This window comes from Molothrus aeneus, chromosome 27, assembly GCF_037042795.1.
Source record: "Molothrus aeneus isolate 106 chromosome 27, BPBGC_Maene_1.0, whole genome shotgun sequence".
Classification (NCBI taxonomy): Eukaryota; Metazoa; Chordata; class Aves; order Passeriformes; family Icteridae; genus Molothrus; species Molothrus aeneus.
In genome coordinates, this window is record NC_089672.1 from 3,760,162 (window position 1) to 3,782,894 (window position 22,733).

The window sequence follows — 22,733 nt, forward strand, 5'->3', positions numbered from 1 at the left end:
CTGTGGTGTCTCATTCCTGTCTCATTCCTGCTCTGCAGCGGGGCTGGGAGAGGTTGGGTTACGGGAGGCGCGGAAAGGGGACGGTGCAGGATGAGCTCATGCGAGGGCGCGGGAACCTTCTGGGCAGGGAAAAAACGTTGATGCTGCAGTTCAGGGATTTCTGCAATCGCGGCTGTTCCCGCGGCTCGTTCCGCCGGGCCACCCCCCGTGCCGATGGCAATGAAGTGACTCGGGGACGGCTGTGGGCTCAAGGTGATTTATGTGCCCTTGCAGGGAAACAGCAGCACACAGCGACCTGCTGAAGAGCAGAGGGGGCACACTGGGGTCTTGGGAGGATATCAGGGTCCTGGGGAGCCCTGAAGACCCTTGTGCAGGGGAGCTGGATGAAACAACCCCACCCTGCATGGGATTGTAGGGGTGTGAGACCACCGGTCCTACCGCAAATCGTGGCAGCAAACTGCAGTGTGAGTGCCTGAGGGAGTGAATGGAGGAGCCCAAGGGGTCTGGAAAAGCTCCAGTTTCCCTCAACACCTGGGCTGGCCCCCCTCGGTGTGTACTTTACCTCTTGCTGGGGAGGGATACGATGTTCCCAACTCTTGGCAGCTTTTCCCCTGCAGGCTGTGATAAACCCTTCCTGCGTCCCCAGCCCTCTGCCCTGCAAGGCCGCCCGGTGTCAGGCGGTCAGAGGCTGTTTGTCCTGTCCTTGGGTAGCATCTCCTGCCCTTAAGAACTCAGTGCTGCAAATACTCTTAGATGATGATTAATGAGCGCTTATATAACTGAACTGAGTCCTTAATGCAGACGGGAGGGTGACAGGAGGGAAGGTGGGAGCAATAAACAGCACGGCGCTGCTGCCGCTGCTTTTCCCACACCGTAGCAGCTGCGTTCTGTGCAGGGGGACCCTGACAGATGTGGGAGAGAGGCCACCCACGGGGAAGCAGCTTGGGCAGCCCCCATCTGGGTTTTCCGGGCAGTTTTGGATCCTGGGAGTGAGCGGCTGGTGGTGCTGCCCTGAACCATGTTACCCATCGCATGGCCGGGCTCTCTGGTGTGGCAGAGCCGGGAGGTGAAGGGTTTATGTTGGAAAAGCATTCATGTGTGACAGTGGCTGGAATGTTGTGCTGGTGAGCTGGGAGTGCTGGAGGAAAAGGGCAAAAATCCCACAGTAACACCTTAGTGTGAGCTGTGAGGGGTGATGAGGCCGCTGCTGGAGATGCTGGGTGCAGTTGTTTCTAAATTTGGCTGTGTTTGGGCAGGTAGGGACAGTCTGACACACGAGATTTGGTTTTCCATAATCTGGCTGGGAAGCACCAGCCCTGATAAAGCTGCTGCTCAGTGCCAAGGCAGCTACACGGTTGCCATGGTTACCACATGCTTATTTTCACCATCTTCCTCACCTCAGCCGGGGTGCCCCGGCATTCCCAACCCTGAATCCCCCCTGACCTCAATCGGGGTGCACTGGCATTCCCAGCTCCGAATTCCCCCAGACTCCAGCTGGGTGCACCAGTATTTCCAATTCTGAATCCCCCCCCGGACCTCAGCTCATTTCCTAACACTCCAGTTTGGATTTCCCAACGCTGCTGTGACCCCCCTGTCATCTCAGGGCAACTTGAGCCCTGATCTCTTGCACCTTTTTGTTGTGGGTCCCATCCTGTTTCTCCTTGTGGATCCAATCATTCTGCTCTTTGTGGATCTGATCCTCCTGCTCCCCGCGGATCCAATCCTTCCGCTCTCCATGGATCTGTTCCCCCTGCTCGATCCCTGCGGATCCTGTCCCCCCCCCTTGCTCCCGGTGGCTTTGTCCTACAACCCGGTAAATCCCGGTCACAGGGAAGCGCTCCTCACCATGGCAACGGCGGGATTGCGTCAGGGCTTTTCTTTCCAACTGCAAAGCTGGATGAGCAACTCCCTCGGGGACAGGAGTAAGGGAGAAGGGAATATTCTTTTTTCCCTGGGGCGCTTTGGGACTGCCAGTTCCCTAATCCAGCCCTGCTTTGGTGTTTGCTTGAGGGTCCAAGGCTGCTATGGGCCAAACACGGTGGGGACAGCGAGGGACATGCCAGGGACACCGAGGGGACACTGAGGCCTCCGTGTCCCTTCCCTGCTCCTGCTATAAGATGATCTTGCAGGGAAAACCAGGAAGGAGCCAGACGCTTGGTGTTGGATGGGATGGAGGCTCAGCCATGAGCTCTGCTCCGGTCCGGCCTCACATTCCCTCCTTTCCTGCAATCCCAGCAAAAACAAAGGCAGGGGAGGCGGCTCTTGCGCCCTGCAGGATGTGCTGGGGCGTGCAGAGCTCCCCCAGCGCTGTGCCTGGAGCCGGGGGGACGCTCCCAGGGGCTTTGCCAGGCTCAGGAGCAGGAATGCAGGGGGAAGGGGGTGCCTGCAGGGCTTTGTTCGCTCCCAGCCCCGGGTAAGGCACAGCACCAGAGGAGGAGGAGATGTGGCACCCACTGCCCCGTCCTGCCCTCCCCTGAGCGCTCCCATCCCAGCCCTGGCCCGGAGGAGCTGCTCGGTGATTTGGGAACCTCATCAGAGCAGTGCCCGGGGCGGGGGCTGCCCTTGGCTCCCCAGAAGGTGCCGGGGCTGCCGAGCAGGTTTGGGCTCAGCTGCTGCGCGGCTCTGGGCGATTCTCTGAGTGCAGGGATTGGGAAAGGTCCCTACAAACACCACAGCAGGGTGGGCACCCCCAGAGAAGGCCGAGCTGCCTGGGTGTGGGATGTGCTGGAGGCAGGAGAGAGGCTCATGTTGATGTGGGAGTGGCACGGGGTGAAGGCAGGACTCCTCCTGTCACTGCTCCTCCACTGCATTTCCATGTGGCACTATCCCTGCTGTGCTGCTGGACAGGCAGAACTTCCAGGAAATCATTAACAGGATGTTCGGTCCTACAACCTCTGCCCTTGGAAGCTGTAAAAAATAGGTGATAAAAACATCAGTCATGTGTGGGGGGATTGCTTGAATCAGCTCCAGGTGATCCCTGAGGTCCCTCCAGCCTCTGGTGATTCATGATTTCCCATGGCTGCACCTGAACACACAAACAGCTCCACTCCAGAGCGGATATTTGCACTCCCTAAGGAAGTGCTGGCACTTTTGCCAAATTGGGTCACTCAGCCCTGCTCACAGCCAGATCCAGGTGACCGAAATTAGGGCTCAGCCAGGGGAAGCACCCATGGGTGCTCAGGTCTGGAACTCACACAGGAGTGATCTCTGCGTCTCCTACTTGGTGTTGCCTTTTTGGGACCCCTGGCCAGGTCCCTTCTGCTGCAGGAGGTGAATCCTGGGCTGTTTCAGTGCTTAATTAACTGCCCTAATGACAGGTGCAAACTGCCTGCCTGGCTGCTCCCAGCACTGCTCCCAGCCTGTGGGACATTCAGGGATGTCCCTGAGCCCCTTGGGCTGGTGACACGGGGCAGCTGCAGCCCCTGTGTGCAGCCTGATCATGGAATACCCATGAGGATTTGTCAAATCCACAGCTGATGCCATGTCTGATGCCCTGATCTGGAGCACTGAACCCTCCTGGCAGCAGCACACAGTGTCCATTTGGTGCAGCTCTCACCTGGTGTCACTGGTGACTCTCACTGTCATAGCAAAGGCACCAACACGCCCCAGGGAGATGGAAATCACACTTTTGGGACACAACCAAGCAGGGCTGTGCTCGCCATTCCCTGTCACAGGAGCTCCTCTGCTCCCAGCAGCCCTTCATCCTGCTGGGACTCAAATTCCCCCGAAGCAGCAAAGGTTCTCAGTGCTATTTTCACAACACCCGACGTGCCTGGCTTTGTGTGGAGTCAAATCCCAGTGAATCCCAGTGTTCCTTTGTCCCTCGAGGTTTGCAGCAGGGTTGGTGTTGACTGTCCAGTATCTCAGGCTGGAAAAGGGCTCTGTGCATCAAGGTCACTTTATCCACCCTCATCAGAGACCAGGAACGCTCACGTTAATGGGTCTCTAATTTAATTGAAATGCTGTGCCTGTGATTGCAGGGCTGGAATCTTTTCCTCTCTTGAAGGGCAAAAATCAATTTGCAGTAACAGCAGACATGTCTGCTCCCTCCTCCAGGCCTAGGAAAGTGGGTAAATTTTTTCATGGTAGGAAAATAATAATATTGGCCTGGTGTGTCATCAATATTGGGTGTTTTTAAGTGCTTTTGAGCACTTTGGTGGCAGCATTCTGTCCCTGTGGCCCTGTGAGCTCAGAAAAACCACAGATGTGGTGCCCCTGGGTTTTGTAATTACTGTATTACCCATGTACAAACTGCGCTTTTCCTGCAGATCCCAAAGGGATCACAACAAATCAGGGAGGAAAAGCCTGATTTCCACGCTCTGGGAGGCAGGGAATGGGTGATCACTGCTTGACAGAGCAATCACGGGCAGGTTTCTTTGCATCTCCCCGTGGTTTGTTTTTCCTCAGTCTCAGTGCCTGGTTTGGAAATCGGTCACCAAATAGTGGTGATTTCTGTACTCCAGTGATTTTGTTTGGTGCAGCCTGGCTCAGACTGGAAAAACTGGGAAGGAAGGATGGAAGGAAGAAAGGTGGCCAGTGGCTGCAAACCCCGTCTGCGAACTGCAACGTGAATTACAAGGAGTTTCTGGAGGCAAAGGTGTCTGGTCCTGCCTGGGACAGGGGACACACAGAGAGACCCCTGATGTGTCCAGTCCTGTCCTTGGACACAGGACACACACAGTGATAGCCTTGCCATGTTTCCTTCCCGTTTCCTGCATACTGCTATTCCCTCCCATCCATCTCCTCCTGTCCAATCTATTTATTCACGTGCATCTCTTCCCCTCCAATGTTTCCAAACACTTTTCTACATGAGATTGTAATTATTGTATGAAACACCGAGCATTTTTATTTTGAGGCCTTTCAAAGCTGTGTAGCCTCTCGATAAGAGGTGTCTTTGGCTTTGCCAGTTTTCTCTTTCAACACAAAGTTTTTACTGCTGAAGGCATTCTCACCTTTGTCAAACCTCAGGATGGGCTTTTAAAGACTTCATTCTTTGGCAAAACAGGTTGAACAAAGATTTTTATTTTTAAAGAAAACTTTGTTGCTTTGACAACTTCTCACCATCATATCCCAAATGCATGTCGGACAACACTGCAAGGAGGGATCATTCCCCACGGGACAGAGAGAAGGGCGGCCGGTTTGCGGGGACAGGACGGTTTCCTGAGCGGGGCGGTGACCGAACGGGCCGCAGCGGGAGGAGCCGCCGGACCCCGGCCGGGGGCAGTGCTCGGCGCCCAAGATGGCGGCGGCCCCTGAGGGGGCCCTTTGTCTGCGGCCACCGCCGCAGTGCGAGAAGGGCGCGAAACTGGGCCAGCATGGACACGCCCCCTTCGCCAGAGGGGCGGGGCGGCCGCGCCCCCCGCCCAATCAGCGACCTCCACTTCCTTCCCTCTCACAGGGGCGCTCCCGCCCGCCTCCGCGCGCGCAGCCAATGGGCGCCGTCCGTCGCGCCCCGCCCCCGCGTGGATGGAGGGGGTGGGGCCACGCCGTGGTTTTGTTTGCGCGCCCCTACCTTCGCCCCCGCCGTGGTTCATTAATATTAATGAAATCCCGCCCAATCAGGTGGTGCAGCGGCGGCAGCGCTTTGGTGACGTGTCGCCCCTCCTTGCAGCGGGGTTCATCTGCATATTCATAAGATAGGCGGGATGAGGCGCGGGTGTTTATAAGGCGCCGCCCCGCCAGGCTCGCCGTACATTTCGCTGAAGCTTTGAAGTGTTGTGTGGACCTCGCACTGCCCGGCTATCGGTGAGCGCAGTCGCGCGGGGCGGCCGCGACCGCACCGGGCCGGGCGGTCCGCAGTGAGCGGAGCCGTGTCCCAGGGGCAGAGGGCCGGGTCCCGCGGGGAGGCTGGGCCGCGGCTCCCGGCCCGCCGATCGGTGCCCGCTGCGGGCACGGGGGGCACGGCGCAGCGGGCCGCTCTGGACCGTGTCGGGGAAGGGGCCGCGGCGGGGGAAAAGGCGTGCGCGGAAACAAAATGGCGACGGGCCTCGGCCGTGCAAAATGGCGGGCAGGAGGGAGGGGGCGGCGGGCGGTGCTGCCCAGGACAGGCCGGTAGGGGGCGATGCGGGCGCGCATGCGCCCTGGGCACGGAGGGGCCGGTACCAGGGGTCCCACCGGGGGTTGGCGGGACCCGACCCGGCCGCGGGTTCTACCGGGGCCTGGTCCCAATGCTGCTCCCCTGTGCCCTTGGCCCTGAGCCTCGCGGAGTCCTAGTCGGGCCCTCGCTCCCGCACTCTCTGAGGGAGACCCCCTTGTAAGGCTGGAGGACCGCATAAGGCGTCCGGGAGTGTGAGATCACATTGGTGTTGTTATAGGTGGTGTTAGAAGGATTTATTGTTTTAGACCTCCTGGGGATTGTGTGGGTTTTTTGAGTCGCTGACTCGGTTCTGTTGGTTTGGCAGGTCAGAATGGCATCAGATGAGGGAAAGCTCTTTGTCGGCGGGCTCAGTTTCGACACCAATGAGCAGTCATTGGAGCAAGTCTTCTCTAAATACGGACAGATTTCTGAAGGTGAGACTGCAGAGCCACGATGGGATAGTTTCCCCAAGTCTGTTAAATTTCCCTGGTGCTGATTGGTTTTCGTTTCCTATCTCTCCTTTTCACAGTCGTGGTGGTGAAAGACAGAGAGACTCAGAGATCCAGAGGTTTTGGCTTTGTTACTTTTGAAAATATCGATGATGCAAAAGATGCAATGATGGCGATGAATGGAAAGGTGAGGAGGCCCTAGAGTTGATTCTTTATTTCCTATAGTGTGGAGGAAGAGAATTAGAGATGTGCTGCTGTTCAGGCTGTGTGGAAAAACAGATAACTGCTAGTATCTTAGATGAGATGATATGGATGTAAAAAGTCTGGCTATATGAATTAATATGTAAATGAATATATATATATATATATATGTGTACTAGGAGTAAAACTATAACGTTCCATTATGGAATCTGGATGACTGAGATATGACTTTATAGGCATTTCTGTATAAAATATATAATATTTTAATAATATTTCTTAATATATCAGGTTTTTTGCCTACTTGATTTAATTGTGGCATGAAAGAGGCATTTGTTTCTTTCACAAGCAGCGAGTCCTGGCACTGCTCAGCCAACTATGAAGGCGTGCAACTCGTTCTACGTGTGCTTTCTATTTAAATATTTTGGTTTGGCTAACTGTGGTTGTGTTTTAGTCTGTAGATGGGCGTCAGATCCGAGTTGACCAGGCTGGGAAGTCCTCAGAGAACAGATCCCGTGGCTACAGAGGGGGGTCTTCAGGGGGCCGGGGCTTCTTCCGCGGGGGCCGAGGCCGGGGCCGTGGCTTCTCCAGAGGTGAGTGCATGGGGCTCACTCATGTCTGCACGGGGGGGGCGGTTTCACTTATCAGAATGGTTGAAAAACCTCATTTCCTTGTATTTCCAAGGAGGTGGAGACAGAGGCTATGGCGGCAGCAGATTTGATTCCAGAAGCGGAGGCTATAACGGCTCCAGAGACTACTATAATAGCAGGTAAGGGCTCTGCCAGCACCAGGGATGGTGGGGAAGCTGTGGTGGGGCTCAAAGCAGCAGAGGAAGGAGTTGAGCAGCTGTAAAGCGAGTTCTGTTTGTCCTGCAGGAGTCAAGGTGGCTATGGAGACAGGAACTCGGGAGGCTCCTACAGAGACAGCTATGACAGTTACGGTAAGTGCTGCTTCGAGCGGGAGCGCTGAGTCCGTGTGCTGTAGGAGCTCTGAACCTGCTGAGCCTGAGCCTGCAGCTGGGGCAGGCTCAGGCTGTGGACGTGGTGGTGCCGGGAGATTCTAATTTAATGCATGTGCAGGAGTTGCTCGGATCTAAGGCAAAGCAAGTGTTTAAAAAAAAAAAAAAAAAAAAGGTGTTCCTGGAGCCCAAACTCGGCTGCCCTAACGCACTGACCCGCGGGTGGGGGATCTCAGTAGCCAAGTAGCCGTAGCCTTGGAATAATGCAAAGGGAGTAAAATGCTGGAACTTGTCTTTGCTTCAGTGCCTTTACAATTGTGCCTGCTTCTTGTCCTCAGCTACACACAACGAGTAAAAATCCTTCCTGACTCAAGATCGTCCTTCCAATGGCTGTATTTATAAAGATTTTTGGAGCTTCGCTGAAATGGTTATTGTGTAGTACATCTACTTGTATTTTCACTTTTGTAGTATTATCAGTTCTGATCTTGTCATACACAGCCTGGCAGCTTCTGAGACAAGACTGTCTGATTAGACTGTCTTGGAGAAAGCTCTGCTTTCAAGTGGTTTTAATCTTTTTTGAAAGCACTTCAGATTTTATTTTATCCTCCATGAATGAGCCAAGGTGTTCGTTTTTGGTTGGTTTTTTTTAAGTTGGGGCCCCAATTCAGTTTCTTTTGAGCTAGCAAGGACCTTGTACCAATGTTCACTAGAAGCTGAACAAGCTGTGGACTTTTTTTTCTTCTTTTTTTTTTTTTTTCAAGTGCATTACCTTCGTCTTTTGTAACATTCCTTTAGTGTAGCAAGGTAGGAATGCAGCTTGGGTTCCGTTGGAAGGCAAACCACCTTGATATATCTAAAGAGAAACGTGCTTGTATGTTCAACCCGCATAACGGTATTTTTACTGTTGTAATGATGTAAATGACCCAGAACTAGACTTGCAAACTTACCATAAAGAGGTTCTTGAAAATGTTTATTTATATTGTCCTTTTTTACTGGAAGAAATATGCATATTCCATTGCTGTTGTATTTGAAGTGGTAAAGGATTCCTGTATACAGTTTTCTTTGGCTTTACGAAGCCTATTAAAAGACCGTCTGAAATGAACTCTGCTCCTGACATTTACATTTCATTGCACAACACAACCTTTGGAGATGAAGAACAGTCTTGGAAGCGAGAGGAGGAGATTAGGGACAGTGGCAGAGCTGGCCGGACGATTGCCCGGCCGCTGGAATTTTAATCCTAAAATCGGTCTTGACATCTGAATTGGCCAAGAAATTTCACATAACGTAGTCAAAACTTGTCTGTAGAGGCTGGAAGTACAAACCTGAGGGCGTGCTAGGAGCGAAGTGCAGTTGGAATGTTAGGAAGGATAATGGATGTTTCCTGCAAAGCTGCTGCAGGCTACACTGGGACCTGTAGAGAAGAGCCAAGTGCTGTAGTCCCTGGGCTGTTCCCTGCGTGCCGAGCGCGTGTGCGATGTAGGGGAATGCCGGGCTTAGCTTAGCTGTGTCATTGCTTACAAGTTCTAAGAATTCTTTGCTAGCAAATGGAAACTGCAGTGTCCTTGGAGAAAAGAAGTGTTGTGCCTCCAACAGAAACCTCTGAGACGAGAGCTGCTCTCTTGGCTAGTTCATATGTGGAAATAGTCCTGTAATTCGAGGTAACTCCTTTTGCTCATGTCCGCATCCTTCCTCTTGTTGAGAGCTCATTTGAAAGTCTAATGTACCTGTGAAATATTCCTTTTGACAATTTTGGTCAGCTGCTGGAAAAACGTTAACCCATGCCGTATGCAACCTTTGGCTTGTGGCACACCTTGAGTTCCACAGATCAGAGTTGGGCATGCAGCCGTGTCTTGCTGTAGGTACGGAAGCAAGATTGGAACGAACTCCCTGACTCGATATGTGTTCATCTATTGAGACTCTTCCTAGACTTCATTAAGTTGCTCACTTTAATTGTAGCTTTCTTTGCCATCCTACTTGTTGCCATTAACTTTTTCCCATGGCCCACACTTCCTAAGCAGCCATGTCCAAGTGTTAACTCTCTGCTTAGGGGATCCAATCCATGGGCTGGCTGAGCACGGGCAGCAGCCGGCCCGGAACAGTTTTCCCAGACTGTGCTTTGTGGTGTGATGGGTTCAGCGATGGCTTGTGAGACCCTCGTGCGCTGTGAGCTGTGTGGGGAGGTTGGGGGCAAGAGCAGCCTCTGCCCTGGGCTCTTGTTAATGCCTCTCTGCTTTAGCAGGCTGAAGGGACCCGGCTCACGCTTCGGAGGCCCAGCGGATCCTGAGCGACCAGAGCTGCTGCGTTCCAGGGATGCTGCAGCAAGTTTGCCAACCAGGTAATAACATCCCTTTCCTGAGGTTTTTTTCCTTTGGCGGTGTCCCTGTTCCTTATCCCTAAGTTGGTACAGTAACCCTCTTCCATTCCTGTATCTTTATCCACCTTCCAATTCTCTTGTGTCCGTTTCGTTTCAGCACTGAGACGCGTCAGAGCGGACAGAAGGACAGACACTGGAGTGCGGAGATGAAGAGCTCAAAGCAGTGGTGTTGCTCATTTTTACATGAACCAAATCAGTCAAGACAGAATAAAACACTGAAATGTGGAAAAAACAAATCTCTGTGGTACTTTTTGTGGGAAACAGTATGTTTTTGGCAAAAGTATTTGTCTGGTGCACAGCCCAGTTGAGAGCACAGAGCCAACTGCCACTGTGGTGCTTGGAGGTGAACACACTCTGCTCCAAGCAGACTGATGTGTGATCCTCATGGGACATGAGGTCTTGTTGTGAGTTAAATCCCAAAAATGTGGCAGCTCGGTGATGAGGAGGATTAATATAATTATGCTGGGAGAGGCTGACACTCTGAATGTGTTTCTGGCAGGAGATTGCAGGGTGAGAGCAGTGAGAATTTTTGATGATCTCAGCTGCTCCTGCCCTTTTTTTTTGTGTTAAGAGCTGATTGCTTCATCCTGCCCTTTTCTACCCATTTTTTTTAACTGATAAACTCAGAATTTGGTGATGGGCTCATTCAGGAGCCCTGAGGACTTGCTGCCCAAGAGCCATCAGTTCTCCATTTTCCACTGATAGGAGTCTCCAGACATTCCTGCCTGCAGGAGGGGATTATTGAGCTCACTTCACAAAACCTACTTTTCCTCCTTTAACCTTTTTCAAATTATCTAAGTGAACAGCATTTAAAAAAAGCAATCAGCCATGACACACTTCTGGGGGTTGAATTGAGCAATTCACCAGTGAGGATTTTTTGCATGTTAATGCAGGAGGATATGAAATATAATGAAAGCTGAGGAGTGTGTGAAGTCTTTGCTGATAAAAATGCAGTCAGGTGAGGCTGAAATTAATTCAGGCTGAAAATACTTACAAATAATGCTTTGTAAGACCTTCCTAAATAGGATGCTTAGACGCAGGCAGAAATAATGAACAGGTGCAAAAATAGCCTGGTTGAAGGTGCTGTTATTTTTGGCATTGCTAATTATGCCATTGAGTTAATGATGTCTTGTTAGGATGGGTGAGGGAATCGCTGGAGCCAGGGGCTGGATGTGGAACCCAGTGGTGTCATCGGGAAGGTGTCTGGGTGCCGTGGGTCTGACGTGAGCTCGGGTGACCCAGTTTTAACCAAAATGCCCTTTTTTTAAAGTAAGCCCTGTGTGTCCAGGCAGCTTGAGCCATTCCCTGAGGAAAAATGGGGAAGTGGAGCAGGGCTGAAGGGCCTGAGCCCTGCCCAGCAGTGACTGAGCCCTGTTCAGCCCGAAGTGTCTGCAGAGAGGAAAAATGGGGGATAGAAATTTTCGAAATGCTCAAAATGCTTCTGTTTCCAGTTGTGTTCACCATGGGGCGGGAATGGCCGCCCTGAAGGGAGAAGAAGAACCCTGAGGGGGAAATGGCGGCTCTGGGGGAGAAGGTCCTGCTATGAGGGGGAAGAGGTGACACTGAGGGAGAAATTATGACCCTCGGGAAAAAATGGTGGCCTTGAGGGGGGAGGGAGAATCCTGAGGGGGAAATGGCGGCTCTGAGGGAGGAATGAGAGCCCTGAAAGGGCAATGGCAGCCCTGAGAGAGGAAGGATGACCCTGAGCGGAAAATGGCGTCTGTGGCAGACGGGGTGTTGCAGTGAGGGAGAAATGGCGGCCTCGCCCAGGGGCACGCAGCTCCCGAGGGCAAACAACAACAACCCTGAGGGCAAAATGTCGGAGCCCCGCGGCGGCTCCGTGAGCGGGTCACGGCCGCCCCGGAACGGCGCAGCCCCGGAACCCGCGAGCGGTTCCGCGGGGCCCGGGCGGGGCCTGAGCCGCGCGCACCGTCCCGGCGCCTTCCTGCGGCCGCCACTCCCGCTCCGCCGCCCGGCCCGGCCATGCCGCGCCTCCTCCTCCTCCTCCTCTTCCTCCTCCTCGTCCCGCACCTCGGCCGCGCCGCCGCCCCCAACCCGGGGAACAGCACGGAGCCGCCGCGGGCGGTCACACGGAACGAGACGCAGTCGGGAACGGAGCACGAGTCCGGGCCGAGGCTGTCGGTGGGGTCGGGGCTGCCGGTGCTGAGGCGCGCTGTTTATGTGCTGAGCGCTCTGTCGGCGCTGGCCGCCTTCTACTTCATGCTGCGGGCGTTCCGGTGAGTGCAAAGCGGGGACAGGCACCCGAGCGCGGCTGTATCCATGTTCTGCTGCTCCTGCTCTTGTCCCCATCCTGGTGTCGCCTGACCCGGGGCTGTGTCCCTGCTGGTCCCGGTTCCTGTTCCCGTTATCCCGGGCTGTGTCCCAGCTTGTCCTGGTTCTGGGGTTCTCTACCCTTCTAGTCCTGGTTCCCCCTGGTCGGGGGTGTCACCCTGATTGTCCTGGTCCTGGACCCAGTCCCCGTTGCTTGTGGCAGTGCCCGTGCTTGTCCTGGTCCCTGTCCCCCCTGCCCGTCCCGGTCTTGCTCTGGGTCCCCCGAAGCCGGTCACGGTGTCCCTTGTCCCTTGCCTGCCCCAATTCCGCTCCTATTCCCTGGGTTTGTGCCCATTTTCCCTGAATTCCCCTCCCTCCCTCTCTCTGCCAGCCGGGGCTCTGCCTCCCCAGCGCATCCCTTTGGCAGCGAGTCCAAAACGTCGCTGTAAATCCCTCACACTGTTAATTACCCGAGGTAATTAGCGCTAAACCATCTCCGCTAAAACCACCCGCTGGGTGGGGACAGCGGCTCACTCACTGTGCTCTCCGTGTCCCTCAGCCCCAGGTCCGAGGGCCCCAGAAACGAGCCCAAAACTCATTTCAGGTTGAAGAAGCCCCAGAGGAAGAAGTACGGGCTGCTGTCGAACCAGGATGAGAACATCGAGCTGGGCTCCCTTGACAGTGACGAGGACACCGTGTTTGAAAGCCGGAACCTGAGGCGGTGAGGGAGCATTTTGTGTGTTTTTTGTGTTGCTCTTTTCCTCACAAGGGGCTGAGGCTCCTTTCCCAAAACTGTGGGAGCTCTGGCACAGCTCCTACAACCAGATCTGCATAAATTAAAACGCCTGTGTGTGGTCTCTGTGTTGGCACACGGGTTTATCTCACTTTTCCTCGTTTTCTGGCCCAGGAAAAGTCTCACTGACAGGGTTGTTTGGACACTACTGTGGGGTCACAGAGCTGTTGGGAGAGCCCCTGTGCCCAGTCTGGGCCTCCCTGTGTTATACAGGGAGGAATTGCTTCCAACTCCTATCACAATTCAAACTCCCAGTCCCATCAGGATATGCATTCCTGTTTTCCCAGCAAAATTCCTGGTTTGTTTTGTGTTTTCTTTTTTTATTTTTGGGAATTGCTTCCAGGTCTCATCACAGTTCCAACTCCCAGTCTCACAGGGATATCCATTCCTGCTTTCCCAGCATTGTGCTCACATCCCACCAGTTTGATTTCTGGGGAGGTTGTTTTAAGCTCAGGAGGAATGTCACCTCAAGGAACGTCACCTCAGCTCCCCCTGATTTTGGGTGTCTCCTTTTTTTTTTTCCAGATGACTCGGGACCAGTGGCACCGGCTGCCTGGAGTGATGGAGGGTCCAATCCCAGTGGAATCCTTAGTGCTCAAGTTTTATATCTGCTTACAATGACTTAACTAACAGTCTGAGCCCTTCCATAGCTGGGGCAGGGGAGAGGGGACCAAACCTGTTTTCTTCACGTGCATTCTTGGGGACATTTCTGGGGAAAGATGGGAGCTGTTCACTGCACGGGGAAGGGCTGAGGTAAAGGAGATGCTCTTGGGATGATTTTCAGCACCTGAAATCTGAGCTCGAGAGCTGCCCCTGTGCCTCATATCCCTCTCTCCTTGCCCTGGAAGCATCAGATTCCTTCTCCAGGCTGATCCTCTTTCCTTCATGCAATATCAGGTTACTTCTTTGGGAAGTGTCTCTGTAATTAGCTTCTGGGAGGAGCTGTGAGAGCTCTGGCTCTGTTACACAAACGGGGGTGGGAGGGTGATAGCTCAGACAGAGCAGCTTTGGGAAGGAGTTAAACGAGTTACATTTTGCAGGATCGGCAATTACTGGGATAATCCAGGTCATTCACGGGTTTACAGAAATGAAAGGGGCCAAAACCCAAAGGAATCTTTCTCCGAAAGGGCTGGGAATGCCTGGACTCTGCCCAGCCCCAGCTGTGAGCTCACCAGGGACACCTGTGACATCTGCCAAGCTCTGGATACCTGAGGAAGAGCCAGATGTGAGCCAGGGAGTGTCTTGGAGCAGCTGATGACTGGAAAAGGGGGACCACAACTCCTCTTGACTGTGATTCAGGGCAGCTCTGGATGCGTTCTCTCCTCTCAAGGACCCTGGAGTCTCATTCCCTTGGCTGGTACTCAGCTGGCATCTTTCCTGCAGCCCATTGTTACGTGGATATTTGGGATCTGATTGTGTAGGACCAAAGCTGAATGTGTCAGGAGGTGGTTGTTGGGTGGATTTGCTGCTGAATGGGTGAAAACTGCTCACTAATGCTTCTGTCTGTGGCCTTTCCTTGAAAACTGGCAGCACATCCTTAAATCCCACTTCCCCCCAAGCTGGCAGTGCCTTTGTTTGGAGAACCCGAGGGATTTGCCCTGCGGGCAGGGAGGGTCCCTGTGGCACCTTTAGGGTGAATCTTTGGGATGTCTGGCTCCTTTCCTTTGGATTGCACATCCCCTGTGGATCAGGGGCACCGGTGACTCTGGAGGAAGGGACAGGGATGTGCTGATCGTGATCAGGGGGAGGCTGGGGGCTGGCAGATGCTGCAGAATCTGCTGAGGGAGTGCTGTGATCCTGTGCAAGCAGCCACGTTGGTCTGTCCAGGGCAGGTGAGGTTTCCTGGAGAAATCCCACCCCCTGTGGCAGCTCTGTCTCGCATGTGCACCGAGGATTTTAAAATACACACGTATCTATTTTTTTAATAACATTGCCATGTGCACACCGTGGTTGCGTGTGCCCCGTTTTCCTGTCCTTTGGGTCATTTCACACCTATTTTGGGTGTTCCCTGCTTTGTGGCAGATGGGAGCAGGCAGAGGTTCCATGTGGGAATCGCTGGGATGGCTCCACTCGGCTGCAGCTTCCCTGGGGATGGTTGGAGCTCTGTGAGGATCTTTCTTCATCCTGCAGGGCTGAATGCGCTGGTAATTCCCTGGCTCTTTTATTCCCTCTGAAAAGTTGTTCCCTGTGCTCTTGGAGCCTGACTGTCCCAATCCACTGCCATGCTCAGTGTTTGAACAACACATTCCTCATCCTCCCTTCACCTGGAGTGATGCTCCTGAGCATTCCTTAGGCTCCCCTCTTGTTGGGCAGGTGGGGTTTGCAATTCTCAAGTTTCCTCACCTCACAGGAGTGGAGCGTTTGTTTAATGTTGAATTATTCAGATCAGAGGGAACCTCAAGCAATAGGTCTTGCCTTGAAAATAAATCTGCTGGAATTAGTTTTGGCTGGAACAGATGTTTGTTTTTGAGCAGGGAAATGTGTGGAGCAGGTGATGAGGTGCCTGGGCTGTGCTGTGTAGGGAAAGAAACTGAGGTGCCAACCTGGAATTTCTACACCACTTCCATGTCTTCAGAGTCTTGCTGGCCACCTTTAAAGGGTGCAGGGTACAAAGGTGCTTGTGGGGCTGTCACTTGTCCTGGTCTTGGGCTGAAGACAGGTTGGAGCTGTAATCAGGGACCCTGTGAAGCTGTTTCCATTCTCCCCCTCAGCAGCATTTGGCATCGGGATTTGCCCTTTGCAGGCTGTGACATTTCATCCCTGCTCTGCTCTGAGTCCTTGGAGACCTTTTCTAAGAGAAGAAACCCAAGGGACAGATCTGAGACTCCTTGAGGTGCTCAGCATGATCCCATTTCTCCAGGAAGAATCAGCTGGATCTGGCACTTCTTTAATGCGAGCAGGGCCAGGCCAGGGGGGTTTTGGGGTGGATCCTGCAAATAAAACAGCAGCTTTGAGCACCTCGCATGACATTTCCACAAAGGAGCAGTTCAGGTGTTCCTTCCATTACTCTTTCAGTTCCTCCATGTGTGTTTGATACCCGTGCTTTAGGTCTCTTTGCCCCAGTTGGATCTTTCAGTAGATTTCCAGTTGTTTTTCAGGCTAAACACAGGAATGCAAACAGACCCACCTGTGCCTGGTCCTGGGCAGGCTGAGGCCCTCAGCAGCCACTGCTGCACTTTTATTTCTCCTGGATGAACCAAGGTGTTGGTGGAGGTTCCCTGTGCCTGTTGGTCTGCAGGATTCCTGCTCATCCCACCCAAAGGAGCCGATGGACCACGACCTGTAACAGTCACCACCTGTGTGCATCGTGACTGACTGCAACACTCTGCTCTCAAGCCAATTTTCCAAAGTTTACATAATCCCTCTGTTACCTTGGAGGCTTTTTGGGATGCTCTGCTGCTGATACTGGGCTGCCCAAACCTACTGGGCAGGGTTAATGGGATCCATGGGAGCGGGGTGAGATCAACTCTGGTGGTTTTGTTCTGTGCCTGGGATGGGACCTGCAGCCCTGCCAGGGTCTGTGCCTGTGGTGGGAGTCAATAAACAGCACTTGAGTACATTGTTGTCTGAACTCCCCAGGGAGCAGCTCGTGTTTTGCCCTCCTGGAACTGCTGATCTGCCTTTAAACAGCCACTGGCCATGGTATTGATCCATGGTTTTCTTGTCATTGCAGCATCCCCTCCCTTGTACCTGGAGCCACTGGAATAAAGAATTCCAGCCCACCCATCCCTCCCTGCTGTGTGCATGGGCTGCTGACCCCGTGGGATGAGGCTGCTCTGGTGAGATCATGGATTTATGGGGTCCTTGGGGTTTTCCCCCTGCTCACAGGGCAGTGCCACTGTGCTCCCAGGGCTGCTGCTCACCTTGTGTCCTGTCTGGAAGTGTCCAAGCCCAGGTTGGATTGAGCTTGGAGCCACCTGGTCTATGGAAGGTGGCCCTGCCCATGGGTGAGCTTTAAGGTCCCTTTCAAACCATTCAGTGACTCTGTGATTCTCCAGTCATCTCTGGGTTGGTTTCAGTTTTCTGAAGTCTCCTCCTTTCTCCCTGTTCTCACATTACTCCCTTTTATTGTACAGAGGACCAAATAAAGTCCCTGTGAGGCCAATTCCAGCCTCTCCACAGCAGCAGAACCAAGTTCCATTTTGCTTGTTGGGAAGTGAGGGAGGAGATGCTGTTCCCTGGATCATAGAATCTCCTGAGTTGGGAGGGACCCACAGGGATCATCGAGTCCGACTTGATGGGGTGCACAGACACCCCAACAACCCCAATCTGTCCATCCCTGAGAGCAGTGTCCAAACTGGAAGTTCTTCCAAACTGCTCCTGGAGCTCTGGCAGCCTTGGGGCTGGGGAGCCTGGGCAGCGCCCAACTCAAAGGGAAGAATCTTTCAGTAATATCCAACCCTAAACCTCCCCTGACTCAGCTCCAGCCCTTCCCTCAGCTCCTGCCCCTTGTCCCAGAGAGCAGAGATGGGAGCTGCCCCTTGGGAGTCTCCCCTGAGTCTCCTCCAGGCTGAAATGGGAATGTCCTGGCTCCTCCCCGCAAGGAATTCGTTCCAGAACAAACCCAAGGGCGTTCCCTGACTCACGCCTGCTTCTCATCTGACTGTGTGCATCGGTGGCACTGAGAAAACAGAAGCCACGTTCCCCCTGTCCCCCTCTGCCACCCTTCCCGTGTCCCCATGTCCTGGAGCAGCTGAGAGGGTTTTGTTTGCTCCACGATTTCCCCTCGTTACTGGTGGGGTCCTGGGGGGCAGCGGGGTCGGGGCACACCAGGAGCTGGGGTACAGGGGGGTCAGGGCACACCAGGAGCTGGGGCACAGGGGGTCCCTGTAGGTGGCACTCACAGACCAGACTTGCAGCTGCCAGGGCACTGCCTGCACCTGGGGAAGCTGCAAATAAATCCTGGTGCCTTGAAAGGCAAATCTGCTGCTTCCAGCAGCTGTCTGCGATGAGCTGGAAGGGCCCTTTGGGGGTTGTGTCTCTTTGGGGGAGCAGCAGGTTTTGGGGTGGCTCCTGGGGAGCTGTTGGGGTTTCTCTCTCAGGGGAGTGTCTCAGGAGCAGGGCAGGGTCTTGCCCTGGCTCCACTTGAACCAGGTTCCACCTGGCCCTGTCAGGACTTGTTTGGGAAAGATTTTTATGATTCTGGGCTTGCAAGGTTTCAGGATGCCCTGGTTTGATGGAGTGATGCCACTGGCTCCAGCACAGACACGAACAGCAGCGCCCTGGGGGCACCCCAGCTTTCCTAGGCCAAATTAACTGCAGTGCTAATGAACTAACAGCATTCCTGTGCAGCAGCATGGGCAGGACACCATCACCATGTCCAGTTAGATTGGATATGAGAGAAAATTCCTTCCTCAAAAGGAAGGGATCCAGCCTGGCCCAGGCTGCCCAGGGCAGTAGTGGTGTCACCATCCCTGGAAGTGTTCAGAAGACGCCTGGGTGTGGCACCTGGGACATGGTTTAATGGTGCCCTTGGCAGTGCTGGGACTTCATGATCTCAGGGGTCTTTTCCAAAAAAATTCCACGATTCTGTGCTTCCAAGCTCCATCTGTGTGCGGTGCTGGGAGCTGCCACAGGATGTGAACCGAGTGCTTGTTCCTTTTCAGGCTCAGGGGGCTGTTAGCCCAATTAACACTAATTGCTGTGGCCCTTGGTGCTGGACCAGCTGCAGCTGTGCTGTCCTACCCTCATCCCTGTTCCCTGCTCTGTGCCATCCCCTCTTCCCGAGCTCTCAACGGGGCCAGGCTCCGGCTGGCGCTGGCTGGGATTCCAGTCACAAACACAAGCTGGCGGCATGGATCTGCTCGGAATTTATTTTAAACTCGAGGTAAAGTGCTCTTGATGCTTTGGATGCAAATTTCCTTCCCTGGAATGGGAGCTGCGGGGCCGGTGGAGTGCCAGGGAGCTCTTTTGATTCCAGAGCCTGTTTGCTGCTGCGGCTCCTCACGCCGCGCTCCGTGGAGTGCGAAATCACCTCTGCGGCACAGCCCGGGGAGGGAGCACTGCTGAGCTCTTCTCTCTCTTCTCTCACTCACCGTCCCCTGCTTTTAATGAGGGTTTGTGTCTAAAGTTGGGGTTTTTTTAGGTTTTGGTGGTTTTTTTGGGGTTTTTTTGTTTTTTGTTTTTTGGTTTTTTTTTTGTGGGTTTTTGGGGGTTTATTTTTGGTATTTTTATGTGTGACAGCAGTCTGTGTGTGTGAGTTTTTTCTGGTCACTGTCTGGGAGAAGAGATGGTCCAAATGCCTCCAGCACCCCAAGGAGGAAAAAGAGAAAAATAAAGAATATTTTAGAATATAGAAATTTAGAATACAGAAAGGATATTTTAGAAATTTAGAAATATTTTAGAAATTTAGAATATAGAAAGGATACTCCATTCATGGATTTTGGACTTGTCACTGGATTTCTCCAGTACCAAATGAACCTTAGGGTTTTTTAGGTGGCATTAACCAAGGCCAGGTTTGGATGGGGTTTGGAAGAACCTGATCTAGTGGAACGTGTGCCTGCCCATGGCAGGAGGTGGAAATGAATAAGCTTTAAGGTCCTTCCTACCCAAACTATCCTGGGATTTTCTCCATGGGCAGCTCTCTGGGTCGCGGCTTGTCCCCATGAACACGCTGGGCTCTCACTGGGGCCAAGCCCTGGATGGGTGAGCAGATGGGTGTGGTCAGGGGAAGGTGTCACAAATTTTGCCCCATTTATTGCTCATACACTCACTGGGTGGCTCTGGGTGCTTTGGCGTGACTTTGGATGCTTTTGGAATTTCCCCGTAAACGTTTTCAGCTGCACTCACAATTCCCCTGTGTCTGTGTCCCTCTCATTGTGGGCAGGGGCTGGGTGGTCTTCCTCACCTTCATTCCATGGACACTGGCATTCCAAAATGTGTCTCTGGGTTGGTGTGGAATCAGGTGGCACATTGGGAAGGGAGCTGGGAATGTTTGAAAACCTGCTGCAGAATCTCTGATGTCTCTTCTGTTCCACTCAACAAAGCACCTCTACACAACAAGCAGATTTTCCTGTATCAGAAATTACCTTTACTTAGTTGGCTTTTTGTCTAAATCCTCCTTCTGATCTTTATTTTTTCCCTTCCATCATGGAAAGGTGAATGGAGTGGCACTTCAGCCACCAAAGCCTTTCCTTTAGAATTGCTGCTTGTTTTTTGTTTTAAAAATTTTCCAAGGGGGCTTTGCAGGGGAGGAGGAAGGAGCGTCCGCTTTTCAAGTGACTCTGGGGAATAAAAGTATAAAGGACAGGAATGATCAGAACTGTGCTGGCAACAGAACAATATTTTATTTTTGAGTACCAGAGCTAATTGGAGAAGGAATTCACATGACAATTTTTGCAATCTAAGGATAAGTAAACATGAAAGGGGCTCTGTGCTCCTGAACGTGCGATTGCAGAGGGAAGGGGGGGAACAGCCCAAAAATTAAATTGGAGACAATATCTTGGATGTTACAATCTCATGTTTGCTTCTCACAATGCTGGATCAAAGTCACAAGCTGCAGCTCAGTCCAGGGATACCTGTTGGGGGGGGATGGAACTTCCATGCACCCGTGGGCTGGAATTGCCAGAAAAAGAGGATTTTAGGTCTGATTTGCTGGAAACACTTCCACGGGTTGTGGGATTGCTGTGGATCTGAATAGATCCTGCTTCAGCAGGGCTTAGAGAACCTCTGCCCATGGAGAGGTGTTTATAGACAATTTTTGTAGACAATTACCAGCTGCTTTACTTAACATGGCATGTGGGGAATATGGGGGTGATGGGTCACATCCAGTGCTGGGAAATGGAACTGAAATGGCACAGAACTGGTGTGTGGGCACCCTCCTCATTCCCTCTCCCATTGGAAGCATCTCCCAGTGCTGGTGTGATTCCCTCCTGCCACGCTGGAATCCCCAGGAATTGCTGTTGGCAGCTCCTGGACGTCCTCAAAGTGCTTCCATGTGCCACATAGCTCAGAGCCTGGAAATGGGGGTGCTGAGATTTCAGCTTTGCAGACAGAAGAGCCCATTCCAGGGTTATGCTCAGCCCCTGCAGAGTACCAGGAGGTTTGTCCTGCTCCCTTTGAGGTGAAGGCAGAATGTTTCCCTGGAGAGGCTCCAGCCCCTCCCTGGAGCATTCACTCTGCCCCACTACGCTGCTGTTACGTTCAGGTGGTTAATTACTCTTGTTCTTTAAAGGAATAAAACCTCATGTACTTAAAATAATCCCAATTATTTCATTGTTCAGCCCGAGCTGAGCCCAGCCACCCCCGCTCCTGCAGAACTGCTGGAAAGGCTGCTCCTGACAGGGAAAAACTGATGGGCATTAAATCCATGAGCAGCAGCCGAGGGTATTGAGGCTCTGGGGGGGCCATGGTGCTGCTCTACCTGCAGCCCCCAGGTGCCTCTCCAGGACATCCCAAGTCCAATTCCAGTTGATGTATGGCAGGGCCTGTTGCAGCAGGACAAGGAGTGATGGTTTTAAACCAAAAATGCTGATTTAGAGTGGATAAAAGGAGGAAAAGAGGTGGGGAGGCTCTGGTACAGGTTGCCCAGAGAAGCTGTGGCTGCCCCATCCCTGAAAATCTTCAAGGCTGAGCTGGACAGGGCTTGGAGCAACCTGAAATAGTGGAAGGTGTCCCTGCCCATGGCAGAGGGTGGAACTGGATGATTTTTAAGGTCCCTTCCCACCCAAACCATTCCAGTGTTCCATGACGTTGCTCAAACACAGGCTGGCGGTGCAGGGACTGCTGAGGACACCCTGGAGAAGCAGCTCCTGACGGGATGTTCTGATGGAGGGGTGGCTGGGGGGGGCCTTATCTTCCAAAGGGGACCCTCAAAGCAGCTGTGCAGGATCGTGGCAGTGCTTCCATCTCCACGTGTGCCAGAGGCACAGCGGGACCTCAGGCGCGGTGGCTCAGACTCGCTCGTGCCGGGGTATATCGGTGGATTTTGATCCTTTTTCTTGCCAGTGTTATTTTAATCCGCTTTTCTCTCACATCAAACTCCTCTTTCTGCAGAACACACAGAGGCATCGGGTTTGTGCCCTTTGTGATTGGTAGCAAAGGGCTGTGATAGCGCGTTTTTCCTTTAGAACTGGAGGTTTTATCCCTGTGATAACTTTAGCTGCGCCACAGTCATCATTCAGGCTTCTTGGCTGGCTCAGATGAGTGCAGGGAAAACGCTACCCACATTTATTAGAGGAAGAGAGGGCTGAACGTTCTTAGGAAGGTTCCCACTCCTGTCACCCAGGAGTTACCTGGTGGCTCAGGTGGGTTTGGAAAGCAGCTGAGTTCAACCGAGATCACCTTCTGCCTCCATCTCAGGTGGGTTTTATCAGACTTCAGATCAAGGTGTTGGTTGGCACCACTTCCATGTGGATGATGGCCAGGAGCAGCCTGCTTTTCCTGGGAGCTGCACAGTCAGAGGGAGCCCTTTCCCTCCAAAGCCTGTGTTTCCCACATAGAAAATAACATGTAGGGAATGTTTTTTTTTTCAGATGAAGGAAGGATTAAGGCACAGCAAGAGCTGATTTGCCAAAGGGCACCCGGGGAAGTGGTGATGGATCAGAGATGGAAGTGGAATCCTCAGCTCAGTCTGTGCCTGCCCCACCACCCTTTTCCTTCCCTGCTCCCTGGCT

The 22,733-nt window shown here is 53.0% G+C and overlaps 2 protein-coding genes across 5 annotated transcripts; both read left to right on the forward strand.

Annotated features, from left to right (window-relative positions):
* The first annotated feature begins 5,626 nt into the window (after positions 1-5,626).
* Positions 5,627-10,291, forward strand: CIRBP (cold inducible RNA binding protein). Of its 3 annotated transcripts, XR_010785097.1 has the most exons (8): positions 5,627-5,745; positions 6,402-6,510; positions 6,606-6,712; positions 7,178-7,316; positions 7,408-7,492; positions 7,599-7,663; positions 9,921-10,016; positions 10,153-10,291. XR_010785097.1 is itself a non-coding variant. In XM_066566494.1 (7 exons), exons 2-7 carry the CDS (start codon positions 6,408-6,410, stop codon positions 8,034-8,036), a joined length of 516 nt encoding a protein of 171 aa, XP_066422591.1. In that variant the 5' UTR covers positions 5,627-5,745; positions 6,402-6,407; the 3' UTR covers positions 8,037-8,783. The 3 variants fall into 3 exon arrangements, 2 of the variants coding, with proteins under 2 accessions (XP_066422591.1, XP_066422589.1); XM_066566494.1 differs by lacking the exons at positions 9,921-10,016; positions 10,153-10,291 and adding an exon at positions 8,020-8,783; XM_066566492.1 differs by lacking the exons at positions 9,921-10,016; positions 10,153-10,291 and having other exon boundaries at positions 7,599-8,783.
* Positions 10,292-12,013: 1,722 nt separating this feature from the next.
* Positions 12,014-16,678, forward strand: FAM174C (family with sequence similarity 174 member C). Of its 2 annotated transcripts, XM_066566502.1 has the most exons (3): positions 12,014-12,292; positions 12,931-13,047; positions 13,645-16,678. In XM_066566502.1, the coding sequence occupies exons 1-3, from the start codon at positions 12,039-12,041 to the stop codon at positions 13,646-13,648; spliced, it is 375 nt and encodes a 124-aa protein (XP_066422599.1). In that variant the 5' UTR covers positions 12,014-12,038; the 3' UTR covers positions 13,649-16,678. The 2 variants fall into 2 exon arrangements, with proteins under 2 accessions (XP_066422599.1, XP_066422597.1); XM_066566500.1 differs by lacking the exon at positions 13,645-16,678 and having other exon boundaries at positions 12,886-13,051.
* Positions 16,679-22,733: the final 6,055 nt, after the last annotated feature.

What these genes read in the sequence shown, in the direction of transcription:
- CIRBP (XM_066566492.1), top strand. Translation starts at nt 6,408, where the DNA reads ATGGCATCAGATGAGGGAAAGCTCTTTGTCGGCGGGCTCAGTTTCGAC. An exon ending in GGGCCGTGGCTTCTCCAGAG is followed by an intron (nt 7,317 to 7,407) that starts GTGAGTGCATGG and finishes TGTATTTCCAAG; the next exon opens with GAGGTGGAGACAGAGGCTAT. An exon ending in AGAGACTACTATAATAGCAG is followed by an intron (nt 7,493 to 7,598) that starts GTAAGGGCTCTG and finishes TTTGTCCTGCAG; the next exon opens with GAGTCAAGGTGGCTATGGAG.
- FAM174C (XM_066566500.1), top strand. Translation starts at nt 12,039, where the DNA reads ATGCCGCGCCTCCTCCTCCTCCTCCTCTTCCTCCTCCTCGTCCCGCAC. An exon ending in TTCATGCTGCGGGCGTTCCG is followed by an intron (nt 12,293 to 12,885) that starts GTGAGTGCAAAG and finishes CGTGTCCCTCAG; the next exon opens with CCCCAGGTCCGAGGGCCCCA.